The sequence below is a fragment of the Pleurodeles waltl genome, chromosome 1_2 (genome assembly GCF_031143425.1).
Source record: "Pleurodeles waltl isolate 20211129_DDA chromosome 1_2, aPleWal1.hap1.20221129, whole genome shotgun sequence".
Lineage (NCBI taxonomy): Eukaryota > Metazoa > Chordata > Amphibia > Caudata > Salamandridae > Pleurodeles > Pleurodeles waltl.
In genome coordinates, this window is record NC_090437.1 from 76,278,748 (window position 1) to 76,299,883 (window position 21,136).

The 21,136-nt window shown below is 44.2% G+C and overlaps 1 protein-coding gene across 4 annotated transcripts in view; it reads left to right on the top strand.

The window, feature by feature from the left end:
* TDRD7 (tudor domain containing 7) overlaps positions 1-21,136 on the top strand; it is a 779,147-nt gene that overhangs the window by 566,207 nt on the left and 191,804 nt on the right. For all 4 annotated transcript variants that reach the window (XM_069236519.1, XM_069236523.1, XM_069236528.1 and 1 more), the window contains one exon: positions 16,480-16,614. In XM_069236519.1, the coding sequence (XP_069092620.1) occupies positions 16,480-16,614 (135 nt within the window). The remainder of the gene's footprint in view (positions 1-16,479; positions 16,615-21,136) is intronic.

Genomic DNA, 21,136 nt, shown 5'->3' on the forward strand with positions numbered 1-21,136 from the left:
TTTGAATTTGTTGACTGCCCAGGCAAGTGCCTTTTGCTCAATAATACTATATTTCATTTCTGCATCACTCAAAGATCTGGAAGCGAAAACCAAAGTGTTTTCTATGCTTTTATCCCATTGCCCGAAGATAGCTCCTAAACCCTTTAAACTGGCATCTGCAGAGATAAAGGATCTGTTCTGTGGTTGGTATGGTTGTAAAGTGGGAGCATTAATCACAAGAGCCATAACCTCTTCAAAAGCTTTATTAGCTTGTGTTGACCATTCAAATGTGATACCTTTCTTAATTAGAGATCTTAGGGGTTGCACCAACATGCATAATACTCAGAGACCTAAAGTGATTTAAGTGAGTCAGATATATAACTCAGACTCCAAAAATGTAATTACTTGCGGACCAGGGATGCTGTTTATAACCCAACATATAGATTCTACCAAAGGTTCACGGGGAGATATTGGAGCTCAGGTGCATGCGGGATCATCTAAATTCCCCCCTCTGGCTCTTTAAGTTCATCACAAGAGGCCAATGAGAATGGGGGCCGAGGATGGAGGAGAAAAGGTGGTTTTATTTATATGGCGGGGGTGCCTAGGTTACCCATTGGTTTTAGAGAAACACAGGATTCCCTCATAAATAAGGTGATTTATTGGTTACGAACGCAGAGGAATTGCCTTTCTGCCATTCGGGCTGATATTCTCGAGGTGGGTAGACAGTCAACTAGGATCAGAGTTTGATTTCATTTCTATTTTCCTTGTAGATAAAATGTTGGTGGATAACCTTATCGATTTTGATACATGCACTCGTTACTTGAGGGCTTCTAGAGGATCTGGTAACAGACTTCAATCCCATCCACTCCGGGGCAGTGTAAGAAGTTTTTCCACCCTATGTGATGGCCTCTCAGGAGAGGCCCAGGCTTCTGGTAGAAGCTGTGTCCCAACCACAACAGAGAATCCTCTTCATTCACTATCTGAAATAGAATGACTATCTAATGTTTCTTCCTTAAGGGCCCCTATTGCAGCTTCTGGGGCTAGTCGTGAAGACTAGAAACGTAAACTTTGCACATGTATAACGCACTACTCACCCGTTAGGGTCTCAAGGCGCTGTACGCATACCGCTGTGGAACCCCTCCTAGCTTTTCCCTGTGAGGCACCCACTCCTGGGCAGCCCCAGGGTGAAGCCAGGCATCTAAGCACTGTCAGGCCGTTGTGGAGATTAAGCAAGCTATTGCCCAGAGTTACAGAGTGGGACCCATTAGTTAGATTAGGCACAGTGGCGAGAATTATCTGGTCCAAGGGAATTGTGCCCAAGACCGGCCGAGGTGGGAATTGAACCCTGGTCCCGGGCCAGATCTCTGCTTCAAGGTCTGCTCATCTAACCATTGTGCCACACTTCTCCACAGGAGTGGGTTGGCAATTATGAGAATGTTTCGCATCTTAGACCTAGACTCCAGATCCCCTGCTCAGAATTCTCTATTATGTTCTGGAATTTGGCAGGGATTGGTAAAAAGTTGGGAGACCCTGAGTGTAGGGCTAGTTTCATTAATAAGCAGGATATGTTTATTTCAGGAAACTTGGGCTGAAGATCTGATATTTTTAGATGGGTTTGTGACATACTTTTCTGCTGTCCAACCTGCATCTGGTGGTTTTGGTAGACCTAAGGGGGGTCTCATGATTCTGTTGAATAAGAATTAAAAATGTAACCATTCAGCATTACCTATTAACTTGCATGATTTAGTGGGTATTCAACTTGTATTTCAACCTGATTTCAAAATGATTATAATCAATGTGTACGCAAGGTCTGTTCCCCGAGGCACAGAGTCTCAAACACTTGCCCAGTTAGCTGAATATATGGAGTCCCTGCATCCGTCAACAAAATTAGTAGTTGCTGGGGATATGAATTGTACCTTTGAACCCAATAACCTTAACAGTAATTTGACAACTGAGGATGATGAACTTTGGGGCATCCCTCAATGGAAGGAGAATGTTCAATGTATTGGCTCTTGTGCTGCTTCACAGTTGACTTCCCTTTGCTTTAGATTTGGACTAGGAGCATGTAATGGCCGTACTAGATCTGATTTAAATATTGCACCCACCTTTAAGCGAGGGCCTTCCTCCAGTGTCATTGATTATGTTTTTGTGGATATTAGGCTTTGTTCTCTCTCTATAGATATGAAGGTAGAACCTTGCCATGACAGCAACCACAACCCTTTATTCCTCACCTTATTTAGTAATGTGTTTAAGAGTTCAGAATACTTGGATTTCTGAGGTTCTGGGTCCCCTTTTGAATCACAGGCAAACTCGCGTTAGCTGGCCCAAAGTAATGTCAAATCCTTATCTGGTTAAGAAAATGTATTCATCTTTCTTAAAAATTTTGTCTGGTTTTGAGGAGTATGAGGCCAGTGACATTCCAATTCTGAGTATCCACGAATAAATGGTAAGGATTTTACAGGGTACTTTTTACAGGGAAATTACCATCAGGCACCCCTCTGATAATACCAAAGCTGGGGAATGGTTTAATAAGGATTGTTCCAATGCCAAGTTAACTCTAAAATCAGCCATTAAGACTCACTCACAGAGGGCAATTATAATTGCTAGACTTGGGTACAATAAAACCTTGCAATTGGCAAAGAGAGGTTGGGAAGACACTATTTGGCAGAGTCTGCTGGATGCAATCAAGCATCAAGATAATGGGACCTTCTGGAAGCTGCTGCCCAATAGATATAGAGGGGGGGGGGGCAATGGCACTATTTGTATGCATATCCAGACCGAAAGATGGGTGGGTCACTTCTCCCAGCTTTATGCTTTACTTTTATCTCAGGATTCTACACTATTGTCTCTGGACAAATCGTGTCATGGGGCTGACAATTGTAGAACATCTATTGACGGCTCTATAGAGATTATCATCTTCTCAATGGCGGAAACTGTAGCTGCTATTAACTCCTTAAAATCGGCCAAGGCACCAGGCCCTGACCAGGTACCAGGGGATCTGTTTAAATCTGAACCTGTTATTTGGTCCTGGTACATAAATACATTATCAAATGCTATAGCAGCAGGAGGTTCTATCCCTGAAACTTGGCATGGGTCAGAAATAATTCCCATTTATAAAAAATAAAAAGGGCGAGGTGGGTTCGCCTGCTAATTACAGACCAATCAGCCTCATCGATTACCTTCAAAATAATTTTGCAAAGCAGTTACTGGATAGGCATTTGGATTGGGTTCAAGACAATCAGGTACTAACTCCACTTCAGGCAGGTTTTCTTCCGAAAACTAGTACGATGGATCAGGTTTTTAGGCTGACCCTCCTATTTTGGAAATATGTTGTCTTAGCAAAACAAAACTTAAATGTTGCCTTTGTGCATCTAAGACCTGCCTTTGACCTGGTCCCTAAAGGGCAGTTATGGGACGTTTTGTATACAATTAGCATCCCAGAGAATATAGTACATCTAATACAACGGTTGCATGAGAATACTTATGCCCAGGTGAGATGGGCAGCCAGGGAGAGCTTACTGATCGTATAGATATCCGGCGGGGGTGCGACAGGGTTGTGTCCTTGCACCTACTCTTTTTTACCTTGTTCATTAACGAGGTGGTGCAAACTGTGTCTGCCTGTCAAAGTGATGCCCTCTCCTTGAACGACCAAAAAATTACTATATTATTATTTGCTGACGTCTCACTTTTGATTTCCAAAACCCCTGTGGGTCTTCAGATCCTAGTGGGTAGGATTAGTGCTTTTTGTGTGGACCATGCACTATCTGAAATAGAATGAACTTAATGCCAGTAAAACTAAACTAATGACACTAAGTATGGGCCCTGATAGGAGATGCACTATCACATTAATTGGGGCTCCCTTAGGTAAGGTACGTTCAATAGACTATCTGGGAGTAAGAGTTACAACTAATATGCAATGGGAGGCCCAGATTGACAAGAGCACCGCACTTCTTCAGCACAGGTCAGGTGCCATCCTGCGATTTTACAATTTCACCACTGTGAAAGCTGTTCCTCCAGCTATTAAGACTTATTTAGCAAAGGCCCAGGGTGCGGCGACTTACGGCGCTGAGGTCTGGGGACCTTCTAATATTATGAAATTATCTGTAGGTGAAAATAATTCTGTAAGAACTCTCCTTGCATGCCCTAGTAGCACACCATTGATTCCGGTTTTTCTGGACTTCGGGTTTCCCCTCATCTCTGATGTGATAGCTCTAAGACCTTTACTCTTTTGGGTGCGCATTTGGACTACTCCTGAGCTAGCTGTCTATAAGGAATCCATGCTAGACATTTTAGGTAGACGGAATGCACTTTCTATTCCCTGGCTCCAGTATGTTTCGAAGTAGTTTCGCACTTGGGGACTTTTGGAGGTATTCCCACAATCTAGGGAGGGCTCAGAAGCAACATTTAAAATCAGTTTACTGATCCTATGTTAGGAATAACTACCTTTTATGTACTTCACATGGTCGACTGACAACTTGATTTCTTGATTTTAAATGGTATCCTCAATTCGAACCTTATCTAGATTTAATTCCTGATCAAATATGTAAAAGTTTGTATGCCCGTTTTAGATATGGGTGCTTACCGTTAAAGTCTTTTACCGGTAACTGGCGACCATCATTTACATTTGACCTTTGCCGTAGTTGCAATTGTGCTCCTGAATCTATAGTACATTTTATGTTCATTTGCCCAGCCTATGGGTTGGCTCGGCAGAAATGGATTCGTCCAGTTTGCAGGAATCTGGGCATAAGACACTGTAAAGTTGCACTTAGGATGTTGATGAGAGACACTTCCCCATTCTTAATTTGTGCGGTTAGCAACTTCCTTGCCACCGCATGGTATACACGTACTCGTTTTTTAAAATTTTTGATCTTTTAATGATTGTTGCTCTTTTTTAATCACTTATTTATTATGTATATACATTTCTGATTGTTGTGACCTTTCTTTTTTATGCTTTGATGGTTATATGTGACCGAATAAAGCTTGTGTTTGATGATTTAAGTGAGTCTTTATCCATGGGTGGAGGTGCTTTTTTAATTGCCTCTACATTGCAAGCCTTTGGTTTGATACCTTTGTCCGAAATATTGTGACCAAGATACTCAACTTCCTGTACCATGAATTTATATTTGTTTTGTTTTATTGTCATACCACATTCCCCCTAGAATTTTGATAACTTTCTCAAGGATAAGAAAAAGCTCTTCAGCATTTTGTGTAAAAAACGAAATATTGTCTTGGAAAGCTTGCACTTGGGGCTCTTGACTAAATAATGTATTCATGAGTTTTTGGAATACCCTTGCCACTGATGCAAGACCAAACGTAATCTTAAGTATATGTATGCACCGAATGGTGTCACAAAAGTAGTTAAAGATTGACATTCTGAGCTGAGACGAATTTGGTGATAAGCAGAATTAAGGTCTGTAGTTGGAAAATATTTAGTGTTTACAATATTAGCTACTGTTTCCTGTATACGTGGTAGGGGATGGCAATCAACTAAAATGTTCTGATTAAGTGATCTGAGATCAACATACAACCTCAAATCTCCTGAACAATTTTTATGTGATAACAATGGGAGAAACCTACTTAGACGAATCACTAGGAGTGATGACACCCTCAAGTACTAATTAAATTTGCCTCTAACACTTAACGGTACAGGCCTAACCTTGTGTATAACTGGAATGGCATCTTTCTTAGGTTTAATAACATGCTCAAACCCCTTCACAGTGGCAATGGAATCATTAAAAACAGTTGGGTATTTATCTATAAGTTTTTCTATCACCTTCTCCTCACTCTGAATATTGCATATTGGAACTTTCCCTAGCATAATAGGTTCTCTATGACCAGGAGTAAATAAATGCCTAGCATAGCTAAATCTTTCCATTCTATGATATCAAGACCTTTTACTGCTACATATATTTTAGTTGAGATTTGTCGACCTAAGCATTCAAGAAAATTACCTAAAAGCTCTACATCTTGCTCACCATACACTTTAGGACTTATTTATCAGCCTGTACAAGAACCATGTTGTAAGGTCATAATTTATAAAAGGTGGTATCTGCTAAAATAGTGACAGGAGCTCCGGATGCTGCCATGACCACCTTGCCATCAATAGTTGCTTGACAATAGGGTCCTTTAATCCCTTTATATTGTTGAGAAATTGAATCATATGACTCTTCAGTATCAATGGTCAATAAAACATTAGAAAATTTGTCAATGCATTCTTGCACCCCTCCTTTGTTGAAATTCACATTATTGATTTTCACACTTTTGACATTGACACCTGCACTTTTGAAAACCCCCTGGAAGTGACCAATTTTGCGACACCGCACACATTTTTTGTCAATGGCAGGACATGAAGAAAAATTCCTAGATTATGTTTTTGAACCACATCTAAAACATTTGGTATTACTTTTATTTGGCCTGGTATTCCTATTAACCAGACATCTAGAAGTATCTTCAGCAAGTAGATTGAGAGGCAATAGCCCATCTTGGTTACCTCTATGTAATCCATTATGATTAGATCGTACTTGTGTTGTTATAATAGACCTTCCAATGACTTTCGCAATGTCTACTGTCTCAGATAATGTGGGATTTCTGCACGTTAACAAACGTTCCTGCACCTTCCTGGAATGACAACTGAAAACGAACTAATCTCTCATATATATGTCTACACGATTCTCAAATTCACACTTAGATACTAAAACCCTTAAGGTCGCAAAGTGTTGCTCAAGTCTCATCTGGAGCTTGCTTACATTTAAAAAAAAAAATATTTTCAATAAAATGGTGAGTTCTTCCGAATATTGTTTGCTCATTCTGGCCTTGCCTTCTAAATATACATTCCAGGAAACTCCTTCTTCAGAAGGTGCTGGAAATCATCAAAAACTCTCTGCCCAGCAGCTCCTAAATGGTTAAATAATAATGCAATTTTTCTTGTTGGAGAATAGTCCATAGCATCTGTAGCCACCAAGTAATTTTCAAATATACGCAGCCATTCTCTCCACTTAATATCAGGTTTGCCTGCCCTTTGTAGAAAAGGAGGTAGCTGAACTGCCCCTTGAACTGTGGCCATATTAACTGCTGAATTATAATCTGTTTAGATGCAAAATGCCTTAATCCAGCAACACTAATTTCAGAAATCTCACCTTCAACTGTAGTGTCCGAATATAGTCCGTTTATACGCGCTGAAATGATATGTGGTGTAAATCAGGAAACCATGTCCGCTTAGCATGTATACAGGGAGTGCAGAATTATTAGGCAAGTTGTATTTTTGAGGATTAATTTTATTATTGAACAACAACCATGTTCTCAATGAACCCAAAAAACTCATTAATATCAAAGCTGAATATTTTTGGAAGTAGTTTTTAGTTTCTTTTTAGTTTTAGCTATGTTAGGGGGATATCTGTGTGTGCAGGTGACTATTACTGTGCATAATTATTAGGCAACTCAACAAAAAACAAATATATACCCATTTCAATTATTTATTATTACCAGTGAAACCAATATAACATCTCAACATTCACAAATATACATTTCTGACATTCAAAAACAAAACAAAAACAAATCAGTGAGCAATATAGCCACCTTTCTTTGCAAGGACACTCAAAAGCCTGCCATCCATGGATTCTGTCAGTGTTTTGATCTATTCACCATCAACATTGCGTGCAGCAGCAACCACAGCCTCCCAGACACTGTTCAGAGAGGTGTACTGTTTTCCCTCCTTGTAAATCTCACATTTGATGATGGACCACAGGTTCTCAATGGGGTTCAGATCAGGTGAACAAGGAGGCCATATCATTAGATTTCCTTCTTTTATACCCTTTCTTGCCAGCCACTCTGTGGAGTACTTGGACGCGTGTGATGGAGCATTGCCCTGCATGAAAATCATGTTTTTCTTGAAGGATGCAGGCTTCTTCCTGTACCACTGCTTGAAGAAGGTGTCTTCCAGGAACTGGCAGTAGGACTGGGAGTTGAGCTTGACTCCATCCTCAACCCGAAAAGGCCCCACAAGCTCATCTTTGATGATACCAGCCCAAACCAGTACTCCACCTCCACCTTGCTGGCGTCTGAGTCGGACTGGAGCTCTCTGCCCTTTACCAATCCAGCCACGGGCCCATCCATCTGGCCCATCAAGACTCACTCTCATTTCATCAGTCCATAAAACCTTAGTAAAATCAGTCTTGAGATATTTCTTGGCCCAGTCTTGACGTTTCAGCTTGTGTGTCTTGTTCAGTGGTGGTCGTCTTTCAGCCTTTCTTACCTTGGCCATGTCTCTGAGTATTGCACACCTTGTGCTTTTGGGCACTCCAGTGATGTTGCAGCTCTGAAATATGGCCAAACTGGTGGCAAGTGGCATCGTGGCAGCTGCACGCTTGACTTTTCTCAGTTCATGGGCAGTTATTTTGCGCCTTGGTTTTTCCACACGCTTCTTGCGACCCTGTTGACTATTTTGAATGAAACGCTTGATTGTTCGATGATCACGCTTCAGAAGCTTTGCAATTTTAAGAGTGCTGCATCCCTCTGCAAGATATCTCACTATTTTTGACTTTTCTGAGCCTGTCAAGTCCTTCTTTTGACCCATTTTGCCAAAGGAAAGGAAGTTGCCTAATAATTATGCACACCTGATATAGGGTGTTGATGTCATTAGACCACACCCCTTCTCATTACAGAGATGCACATCACCTAATATGCTTAATTGGTAGTAGGCTTTCGAGCCTATACAGCTTGGAGTAAGACAACATGCATAAAGAGGATGATGTGGTCAAAATACTCATTTGCCTAATAATTCTGCACTCCCTGTACATGCTGAAAATTATACGTGGTGTAAATCAGGAAAGAAAAAAAATGGCAGCTTCAGTGTCTTAGAAATTACGTATCTACACAGCATTAATGTGACACGTTATGCTGGAGCGCAGCAGAGAGCTTGTCAGTACGTAGTTCTGGGGTGTACAAGCTGACGAGTATCCAGGATACAAGTGGTGGCCGCAAAGACAAAGGAGAGCACGCTCCAAGGTGCATGTTGCTCTGCAACCAAGAATGGAACAGGAGTTTCAAAGGTAAGCTTTGATGACCGTTGCCACTGTGGCGCTACATATAAATTATTAAAGGAGACCAACAAGTGAATAAAAACGTAGAAAAAAGGTCTCGCCTTCGAAATGACACAGTGGTGGGAAAAAAAATTGACGGTTGGTGGGTTCTATGTGTGGAGAACCAAGGAACATCAACCCCACTCCTGGTACCAAAATATGTAGTAGATGGCAAATTTGGTATTATTCCACAAGTACTATTCTGCTTCTCTTCCAAGAAGTCGTAAAGACCACTGAGACATTGTTATAAATAAAGTGGTTTATTCAAGTCTTGAATAAAGTTGACCCACGACCAGTGAAGCATCCAGTAGGCAGGCAAGCCGCTGTTCAAAATGCCTACATTCTGATTCCCCACTGAATGTTCCAAAGAACATGGTGACATAATAAGTGCAAAACAAGCAACAACAAGAAAATACTTTAAAGCATTGCATATGTACTAAGAATGCTACTCTGCCGCCCTGTTCCTCCAATGTCGCAACCGTCATGAATCCTGGGCGCCGGCAGGGAGAAGGGGCCCTCCGGAATGTTGTCACGAGTCTTGTTGGTCCTCTCAGCTTGAGCAGCACTCCATGAAATGTAGCCCTGCCTGCAACTCCGGTTCGCCAAGGGTTAGAGTATATATCACCAAAGTCACTGTGAACAGGTGTCTAGGGGCTCATTAGACTGCAGAGCTCAGCGTGGGCACGTCTTCATGGGTCCACACCATGGCCACGCCCCCTCTCTCCTGATATACTTTCTTTTGTCCTTCATTCAGTTTTCCGTTTGTCCCTAGGTGAATTAGACCTTATTGTTTCTCCCTCGTTTTAGTACTTCAAGGCCCCTTGCTGGTGCTTCCTAGTATTGGGATGGGATTATTGTGTTCAGATGATTTGCTTTTATCCTTCCCTCCTTTTCATTCCTGTGGCTGAGGGTCTAGAACATGATTCCATTCCTTCCCCTTCAGTAGATTTCAGCTTCTTTTTGTTGGTTTTCCTCTATTATCTGCAGCACTCCTTGGTTCTGTCCTATTTGGTGCTACTATCTAGGCACTTTATTCTTTCCCTCTGGGCATTCCTGCGTTATAGTTGTTGGTGCACAAAAGTGCATAGAGGTATGTCCCTCAGACTAGGCTTCTGCCTTGTTTATGTGATGTCACTGTCCAGGGCTACCAATCAATTCATATGTTGTGGAGTTTGCAGGCAGAGGTATCCATGAGAAGAAAAAGTTTTTCCTTCAGTAGTGATTTCTCTGGTTGATACCTACCTGAATATTTGTCACCGACCCTCCTGCCTTCCCACTCTGATGAGGACAGGACTGAAGATACGGCACCTGGTTGATTTTGTGCACTCAATTTCTTTGAATTCAACAGGTTTTTCTTAGGCTATAAGGTTTTGCTATGAAAAAGTATGAGAATTGATGTCAGAGTGCCGGTTGGCACCACATAGGGTTCAGTGACTTCAAATCCAGCTAGGTGTAGGAGCTGACGTGGACCTGAGGCGTCACCTGCCACTGAGTGAAAGCTATTGCAGTTTTGTTCAGATTCTGTCTGGTGCCTGAAGGAAATTCCTGAGATGAGCCTGATTAGAAGTTAGTTACAGAAGGAACGTAACATTTTCATCTCTATAGCACCTGCCCACTAGTTCTTATAGAGACCTTTCACAGTAGCACATCATCTGTTTCAATATAACACCACCTCTTTGTTTCTCATAGTAAATACTCGCAGAAATCCTTACAGTAAACCTTACAGTACAAACTCCTCACAGCAACAAACCCTGTCCTAGTATCTTTCACTGTGACATGTCCTCTTGCATTTCAAAAACTTGTAATTATTTTCCCAGTGCCTTGGTTTATACTTTTCACAGAAATTCTTGGCAAAACCTCCCAGTAATACCATTTATATTAAATATCATTAGCAATTGGGCCCCTCACGTGCCTCAAGACTGCATGTCCTGGCAAGACGATGTCCCTTCTCCGCCACCTCTTCTTCCAGTACGGAGGGATATGGGTCCACTCCACCCTGAACTCACCTGGTCTTTCAACCTTGAACCTTTGTTGCTAAAAGCAAAAGATGGTCTACGCAAATGGCAGCCCCTGCCGTTAAACGTAATGGGTAGAATTGCCCTATACAAAATTATGGTGCTGCCAGGGTTTCTTTATTTTCTTTAAAACCTCCCGCTGCCCCTGCCTCTTCGATGGCTCTGTGATATGGATAAGCTGGCATCGTCATTTCTCTGGTACAGCTATAGGCCTCGCCTAGCCCTCACTACCAGTGGACCCGTACAATGGCAGTCTAGGGATGACCAATCTCTTTGTATATTATCTAGCATCCCACCTTCTAGTGATGAATGCATGGCTTTGCAGGGGAGGTCTGACCCTGCATACCAGCTGGAATTGGCATCCCTGGGATTTCCTAGGATTATGGGTATGTTATGTAGTTCTACGATCTTCACCATTGTCCCTGTGGTGGCGTGGGTGGTCTTCCACGCTTGCAGGGCTGCGCTTCAACACCTTTTTGACTGGTTTCTGGGGTAACTTTGACGCAGTGGGTTCCTGCTAACCAGGTGCCCAGTACCAGATCTCTTTGCCCAAAACTGCACAGTCATTTTTCCCCAACTGGCAAAACCTTTACCACCTTCATAAATCCCTTGTAAATGGTAGCCCTGGTACCTAGGGCCTGGGGTACTAAGGTCCCTAAGGGCAGAAGCACAAATTATGCCACCCCAGGGGACCCCTCACCAAGCACATGACAGGCTGCCTTTGCAGACTGCGTGTTTTGGTGCTAACAAAAGTGAAAACATGACATGGCACACAGCCTGTGTGGCGTGTTGCCGAACACTGCATGTCATATATGTAAGTCACTCCTCTAGCAGGCCTTACAGCTTGAGGGCAGGGTGCATATTATTACATGTGAGGGCATATCTGCGTGAGCAGCTATGGCCCCTCCTACATCTTTGTCGATTCTCAGGCATAGAGAGTGACCAGGGAAGCCATTTTAAGTACTTGTGCTGGACACTGGTCAGTGTTTCCCAGCTACAAGGTGGCTTCAATGAAGATAGGGATGTTTGGTATCAAACATCTCATATTGGTGAGCCCACACTGATGCCAGCTTTGGATTCACCAATAGATGCACCCAGAAGGCACCTTAAAGGTGCCCCCTGAAAACCTAAGCCAACTACTTAGTGTGTTAACTGACTGGTCTTGACCAGTTCAGCCACCCTAGCCCCGTTTTTGACACCTCGAGGTGAGAGTCAGCTCTCTCAGCGGCCAGAGATAAAGGCCAGAGTGTTAGCACCTCCACCAGGCAGGATGGACATTTCAGGGCGGGGAGCTTCAAAGGCCTAGCCACTTTTGTAATGTGATCAAGGTCTCTTCAAATGACAGAGATGACCAACCCCCCTCCCCTGTCCTGACCGCACTTTTGGTGGCAGAACAGGCGGGAAAATTAGGCAGATTAAGAGGTGTGCCCACTTCATGCCACTCCCTCCCCCAAGGTGGATGAGCTGAAGTGGACACCACCTTTATATTCCTTCATCTTGCTTTGGAAGTAACTAGGCCACTAGGGTCAGGGTTATGCTCACTTCCCAAAAGAAGAGGCCATAGAAAGGGTGTAGTAGCCCTAAAGGTGGGCAACCCATGTCTGCCAATTGGCACTCTCTGTAACGCCCATAAATTTAGTATTTAGGTGGCATCCATGACCCCTAGAACTCGGATCCTGACGACCTAAGAAGACCAAGGTCAAAGAAGAGTTGCACCCGCAGAAGAGGAGAAAAGAAGAGGAGAAAAGAAGCAGCTGACCTGGTGCCAACCTCACCAGCCTATCTACAACCCTCAACGGACTCCCCCAAAAGATGGCTGGTCCTTCAGCTGAGCCTCCAGAAACCCAGGAGGACTGCCTGCCTCTGAAAAAGACTAAAGACTCCTGTGAGCAGCGGACCTGCTTCCCCCAACCAACTCCAAAGAAAGGACTGCAGCCCCTGGATTCACAAAGACCCGACATCCGAATTCACCCCTTCACCCGCCGTTCACGACCCGAGGTGAAGTGGACCACCAGTGCCATCTAGGTTCCCCAGCTGTCCAAAGTCGAAGTCAATGGTGGTTTCACCCCTCCAGCACTCCCTGAAGTCACCTGCAGCCTCTGTACGCAGGCCCCTTTTCTCACAGTCTCTGAGGTGAGAGACACCCAAAAACTAAAGCAACCATTGCACCCGTCCCTTGCACCCGTCACCGCCTGCCCGAGTTGGAGTGGACCACTGGTGTCAAGGACATCTCCAAGCTCTCCTGAGCCTGTGTCCACTGTGGTTTCACCACTCTGGGACTCCTCCACGACAACTGCAGCCTCAAACCAAAGAACCCCCAACCGCTAGTGCTCCTGGTTGGGAAACCCCAACGGCAAAGGACACGTCTGCATCCATTGCCCCTGCACCCTGGTGAAGAGAACCAAAGGTGAACCCGTGTCCCCAAGCACCCCACGTTTGTGGTCTACCTATTGGTTGTCCCTGACTGGCCGCCCCTCCCAGTCAGAGCCTGCAGCCCAAATCCACGTAGACCAATCCCCTTTGAAATACATTGGGCACGCAACACCAAACTAAACCTCTGCAACTGGCCGTCCCAGTGCCGCCCAGAGTGACCTGTTGATGTGGTCCTGACCCTTGCCCAGTACTCACCTTAAGTATACAAGATTGGTCCTGTGAGTTGTCATAAGGTGCTTGTTTGCTGAATGTGTTTTTCTTCCATAGGCTAACATTGAAGAACTCTGAAACAGCACTGTTGATTTTTGCAAGTGAAAAGTATTTGTGCTTAAAGACATACATAGTTGATAACAAAATCCTTAGGTTCAAAATACATATAAAAATAATTATCTTTCTAAACTGTTCAAGGATTTATTCTTTGAGTGTGTATCATTTATTGCCTGTGAGTACAACAAATGCTTAGCATGATCCTCTGATAAGCCTAACTGCTTGACCACACTACCATAAAATAGAGTGTTAGTCCTTTCTACTTTTGCGTCTGCAAACCAACTAGCGATCCACTGGACTGCCTGCATGGAGTACTTTTTAGTGCACCATATCGAGAGCCAGCTTGCTACACACAGCACATGGTTGGTTGTGCTAACTACACTTACAGGTTTCAAGCAGTGGGACCTCATCGATATATATCACAACTTTGGTACATATGGTCTGGGAGCCACCTACGCTGCTTTCAGGAGCTTCAAGACATTTACACACTCACTTCTTCACAATTTTACAAATATCTACAACTGTCCCATGCACTGCTAGTCCTCATACCCAGTGACACACCCCTCTCCGAGTTCAGCCCCCTGGAGACCAAGCTTCTTATAGGTATGCTAGGCAAAGGTGGAATTTCACAAATGGGGGAAAATGGACTGTAGAGTAAATGTAAGTAATAATACATCCATGTGAGAGAAGAGTAGGGAAAACTGCAACGGCCACAGGTGTCCGTGAGGGTGATTACATATGAATCTACAGCACTGCATGACACTAACAGATACTTACCGGGTAATTAACATATTCGGTTAATAAGGGTGCAACAGATCCCAGGCCTTCTCCCTGCACCCTGACAGATTTCTACCACATGGTTTGGCTAGGTTCTGTGATTCAGCACTAGTGAACGGCCATAACCAAGGAACCTTCAGACATACTTGGATGGGAGGTGCAACTCTCCCCACTGCGTCTGCTTAGCATCATGGGACGGGTGGATTTCGAGAGCAGAATGGACATTCCTGGGCATGGCCACCATAGTGGCTAAGCGCAACATAGCAGCCCGTTGGAAGAAGCTGGTTCCCCCCATGGTGTCTAAATGGCAGAGGGTAGAGGACTGGTGGGCACTACAGGAAAGGCCCATATACGAGGCCAAGGGATGTCCATAGAAACACAAACACATATGGGGGAAATGGCTGGGCCACCTACATTGAATCTTTGACTGTGCTGCACTTTCTGCCTTTATGGAATTGTCTCCAACGTAGCTGTTCACTTCACAGTAGTGTTTTACCCTGTGTGTCTGTTAAACACTGTATACAACAAGTACTTTCCTGTGCTGTCTGAGTTGCTTTCTTGCATAGTATGAAAAGTCAATAAAATTGGTTATCAAAAATATCATTAAATACAAAAAATATCCTGTTACACCACTACTGCCTCATCTCACCTCCTTCTTCCTTTTTCACCCTCATGCTCACCTAATTGGGATTGTTGCTTAGTATCATGACCTTTGCTAGCTCTCCTCCTGAACCTTTCCTTTTTTCCTATTAAAGTCCCTGCAGCTTCATTTTTTCTTTTTAGTCTATTTTCCTGTTGGTTTACAAGCCTTCAGTTGCCTCTATGCCTACAGCTTTTCCTCCTTCAACCAAGCAAGCTCCCCTAACTCACCTTTCTTTATGTAGTTTTCCATTTGCACTTTCAATCCTACTCCTGCAGCCATTCCCTTTCAAATTACATTCTTCTTTCCCTCCTCATCCTCCCATTTTCCAGTTCTTCTGCAGCTACTTTCTCTTATTCCAGCAAACTCCTTCTCCTGCAATGTTTTTTCTTTTAGGTTATGCAATTCAGCCCCGTACCCCAAGCATCCAAGCTGCTGTCTCACTTTCACTCACCTCTCCTGCAGATGTTCATTCTTTCTTTTTCCCTTACAGCTTCCCTTTGCACTCTCTCACAACTTTGGTTCAGCACCACTCCTATAGGTCATCTTCCTTCCTGGCCCCTCTCCTCCAGCAACATCGTATTCCCAGTTACGCCCTTGCTGCAGCTCTTTCAAATTTTTAACTGCTTCTCCTGGATCTCTTGTTGCTCCCCATTACCTCTCCTCCAGCTAATAGTCACCTCATCTGCATTAGCTCCGTGTTCTTGCTACTTCTTTAGATGCAGCTCTCCATTCTCTGCCATCTCTTCTACTGCAACAGTAGTTTCCGCTCCTGCAAATTTCCTTTGACTCTTCTAAATATAATATCCTATCCTATCCTATAAACTCAAAGGTTTGAAAAGTTGAGAATTGAGCCTTTTATCATGCCTAAGAAAAGATAAACGATGCCAGCAGATACATTGCTCACAGCAGTGTACTATAAATGATGATTATTATTTTCCAGGGTTCTGTTGCTAGAGTTCAGAAGAGTAAATGATTGAGTGTATGTGGTCATTGAGCAATTGTTTTACTAACAGCTTCAGAGTCAATATTCTAGAGTGGTGTAGTGTGTAATGAATATTTTATTCAGCTACACAAGCAAGAACTGTATTACTTCTGTTTATAAAAAAGCTAAATAACACAGCTCAAATTCAGGTGTCGATTAGGAGATACTTATTATACTTTTTTTTTTTTTTTTACCGCTATACATTCATTTTCGTATCTCAGTGATATTAAAGCATTGACATATGTAGCATTTTAAGTTGTTCTTATAGGTTTCTTGTTGATTTAAGTAATTTTTTTCTCCTATTAGATCACTAGTGTTCACAGTAGAAGAGCAATAGATATTCAGTCACTGGATTCGGCCACCATAAACACTGTGAGTGTTTCAGACCTCAAAGAAATACCGCCTCAGTTCCTACACGAGATGATCACCATACCACCTCAGGTGCTATTTTTATATTTCCTAATCTGGAAATAATTTGATTAGTTTTATGTTTGCTTTACATTACAAATATGGTAATAAAGCAGTAATGGCAGCATACTGTGTTTTGTGAAAGTAGTAGTCCCTACAGAAATCCCTGTATTTCTGACTGAGGAACAGTTCTGACTGCTTAATTCACAAAGCTTATAAGGGCTGGCCCTTGCAAATGTTACACCCTTTGCAAAAAATGTGGGTTGTATCTAGGGTGACCACCTACCATGGCAGAAGCCATATTCTCTCTAATCCTGAAGCCAGACAAGTGCAAGGAAAAATGGGAATTGTTTAGATCTGTTTGACTCTTAAACATGGATATGAACATTTATGCCAAGGTCCTGGCAGACAGATTGGGTGCATTGTTCCTGTAGCTGATTTTTAGATCAGTCAGGATATGTGGAGTGTTGTTAAGGCAGTGACAACCAAAAAATGGCCCTGCTCTCCGTAGACACAGAAAAGGTTTTGACGGGATCCACTGGAGTTATCTCAGGGAAGCATAGAGGCTTCAGACCTGCTTTTCTTGTTCATTGACTGGGTGGTTAGGCAGCCCTTATGGCAGAGGTCCAGGTTATTGAGGTGAATTCTGGCATGGCATCAAGTAAGAAAGGGACAAGAGAGGTTGCCCCCTATTTCACCTACAATTTGCCTTTTACTTAGGAACAATCAGGGGATATGAGGCATACAGCCTGGTCCAAAACAGATTAAATTAACATCTTTGCAGATAATAGTTGTCCACCTCCGCCCCAGTGCTCTTAGGGGAACTAGACACATTTGATGATATCTCAGGATACAAGATATACCTAGCAGAATTATATGCCCTTAATCCCAATCATCAGGAGATGCAGTCTCGATGGACGACTAGGTTGATTCGACTTTAGATATAAATATCACCACTTACAGCAGAGATCTCTTTGCCGCTCACTACCCACCGCTGCTCACCTCAGTGAAAAGAAGCTTGTAGATGACATGGCCTCATGGAAAGGCCCTGTGGTATTGTTCAAGGTATCAATTTTTCCAAAGCCCTTACTCCTCTTCCAAGCCCTGGCCTTCCAGGTCCTAAGGAGGGACCAAGCTAACTACAAAGCATGCCTTAATTATATAAATGGGAGGGAAGAAAATGAGCATAGGGAGGAGTCAGTCTGTTATCCCTGTGATACTGCGGGCTGGATTAACCAGACATGACTTAGTTCTATAGAGCCTCTCACTTTTGTTACATTTGGGAATGGCAATGGGAGGAAACTTTGAAACAGTTTTGTTTTTTTGACCATACACTAGCAGGATGCTCCCTATGGGAATCTGTGTTGATAAGGCAAAAGATCAAACAGAAACCGTGCTGGGACTCACTATCCTAGGAGGGAAAAGCCTTACGATCTATCCATCTCATTTTACTCCTCTATTTAGAAATTCACACTTTAGCCTCGTGCTAAATAGGAAAGCTTTCATGCAGGGGGAGGAAAATAGATGTCAGAAACTGGGACACATATTAGAAAAGGGTATTTTTTTTTTTGCAAGTCAGATTAGACTTCGCCCTAGAAGAAATTGATCTGATTCACTATATGGAGTGTAAACTCTGGGCTTTACTTGGCTTGTTTAGACTGGGGCCATAAAGATCTTGCAGGCTTTGAAAAGCTCTAGCAGTTGACTGACTTTGCCATATACCTGACGACCAAATAAGATCATCTACACAGCTCAGTAAAAAATCTCGCCAAGATGGAATTTCCAAACTAGTTGGGTAAGGTAATTGAGTATTGCACTCTCAGCTATAGACTGGGAAGAAAATGAGACATTTAAACACAGGAACTAAAAGTGTTAGTGGGATCAGAGTTGGCAAGCCTGTCGTTCCCCAGATTGATCTGCTATAATCTCCTGACACCAGGTAGTCCTGTTGACTCAACCCAACTTTGTTACCTTGATCGAGCCAGAGACCAACTTGACAACAGTCATTTATATCTGATGAAGACTGCTAGCTGCAGATTCCTTACCTTTGAATTGTCCCCATGCATCAGACTGGATCCCAAAATAATTCATGAGCACTACCCCGGTGCACCATTAGGTGGCATCAGTCGGCTCTGAGTATGTCGTCTATGCCAGATATGACGTCGCAGGTCCTATATAGGCATCACTGCAGCGCACTGATTTCTGATGGATACAACTACCTGTGGATTTCTCACTTATTGAATTTTCCCCCTGCGCCAGCTTTCAACGGAAATCTTCTTCCTGGCTTCTGCACGTCGACGAGGACGTCACAGTTGCCCATGCGACGCCGTCTGAAGTCATACAGGCAATAAGAGGTCCTCGCCAACGTCAGTTCCCTTTTTTCCGTGCCTTCTAACGACGGTTATTCTTTGAGGGAGCTACTGTTTCTACTCTGCGTAGTTACAGTTACTGTTACTGTTTCTTTCTCCGAGAAAGAAAGCATGTCTCAAAGAAAGTAGGGTTTTAAGCCCTGCAATGAGTGCGGAGGCAAAATGTCGGTGACGGACCCACATATAGACTGTTTGTGGTGTCTCAGTTCCGACCACGACGTTGACAAATGTGACTCTTGTCAACGGATGAACCCGAAGGCGTTAAAAGAGCGAGAGGCAAAACTCTTTTTGGCGAAATCCAAGAAGAAGGAGAAGCAGCATCGATGCAAGTCATCTTCTCCGAAGTCCCATCGACGTCATCGTGACTCCCGGCGTCGTTGTGAATCTCGGCGCCGGTCGAGTAGCGAGAGATCGCGTTCGAGGTCACCTTCAGCTCGACGCCGAAAAACATGGGAAGTTAGCCCCACCATCTCTCCGCAGACGCCTCTTGCATCACCAGCTTCGCCGATGTCGCCTGTGAATCCACCATCTGTGTTTGAGGTTCCCCAGCGTCAGGAGTTCTCACCGGCTTCTCAGACACCAGGGCCAGCACCGATGTCACCTCGAGCCCAGGCTCCACAGTATCTGGCTTTCCCGGCCCCAGGAGCCGACAGTTCCGCATTTTTAAATGCAATGTTTGCTATCTTTCAACAGATGGCTCCAGGTGGTGGACCGGCTGGCCCTTCTGGTCCATTGGCCTTCAAATATGTGTGCTCCGGCTCCTTTACGACCGCACCTTTCATGCCCTTCCTTCCGATGGGAGGTGTTGGCTCGGCGCCGGTTCCTATGGCGTCAACTTCACAGCTGGTGACGCAGAGTAGATCTGCTGGTCCGGCACCGGAGCGTTCTCCTGTCCATCCTTTGCCTCATACGGCGCCGAAGAAGTCCGCGGCGCCGATGGATCCGGCGTCAGATGGATCCGAGGATCGGCGTAAGGCTTCGACGTCGGCTGACACCCTGTCGACGCAAGAATTGAAGCCAGGTTGCATTCAAGAAGGCTTGCTCTTCGCCTTCTTGAGGAGCAGGAGTATTAGAAGCAGGCATTGGAGGAAGGAAAGATTGAGGAACCTCTGGGGGATCTCCAGGGTTTAGATACAGCAAGTGGTTTGGATACCTCTCCAGAATGGGACTTAACATCTCCTGGAGAATATACAGAGGAGGCTGCTTCATTCCACTCTGTAATAAAGAAAGCAGCTAACTTTTTGGACCTTCCCTTGCCGGTGTCTGAACCTAAGCCCAATATTTTAACGGAAGTTTTACATCCTGCTTCGAAGGTTGCAGAGCCACTTCTGCCCTTTAATGAGGCTCTGTTAGATCCTATTTTAGAGATCTGGAAGAAGCCGGTGTCATCTTCGGCAGTCAATAGATCAGTGGCTCGCAGGTATTGAGTGGCTCCTGCGGATCCAGGCTTTTTGTCCAGGCACCCGACCCCAGAGAGCCTGGTGGTTCAGGCTTCATGTTCATCTCGGACTGCCCCAGGTTCTTTTCCGGGAGTGCTTTCAGACAGAAACTCAAAGAAAATGGATCAATCTTCCAAGAAGGCTTTCTGATCATGCAGCATGGCTTTAAAATCTACTAATGCCACATGCATTTTGGGGAGATACATCTACGCCCTAATGGATGAGATAAAGTCGTCCCATGCTGAGGTGCCTCAGGAGGTGTTGAGTCTGGTCTCCGATGCTCAAGCTGCGGCAACCCAATTGATCCAGTCTGGGCTGGATACTACTGACTCTGTGGCCAGGGCTATGGGCACTGCTGTTGCTATGAGGAGGCAGGCCTGGCTTCGTTCCTCTGGTTTCTCATCGGATGTCCAGTCAGCCCTGCTGGATCTTCCCTTCGATGGGGATAACTTTTTGGATCCAAGGCGGACTCTGCCTTTGAGAGATTTAAGGAGACTAGGTAAGTCTTTAGGCTTGCAGGCCTCCTCCTCTTCTGCTTCTTCGAGACTCTTCAGAAGATTTAGGGGGTTTGGTCGTGGCTCATCCTCTTCCTTTCGGGGCAGATTTCAACAACAACCCGCCACTGCTCTCTCCTATAGATCTTACAGGGGGAGGGGTAGGGTCTGAACCAGGGGAGCCGCACAGCAGCACTCTGCCTCTTCCTCTTCCTCTGGAGGGGTGCAGCATTGGAAGCAGCCTTAGTCTTCC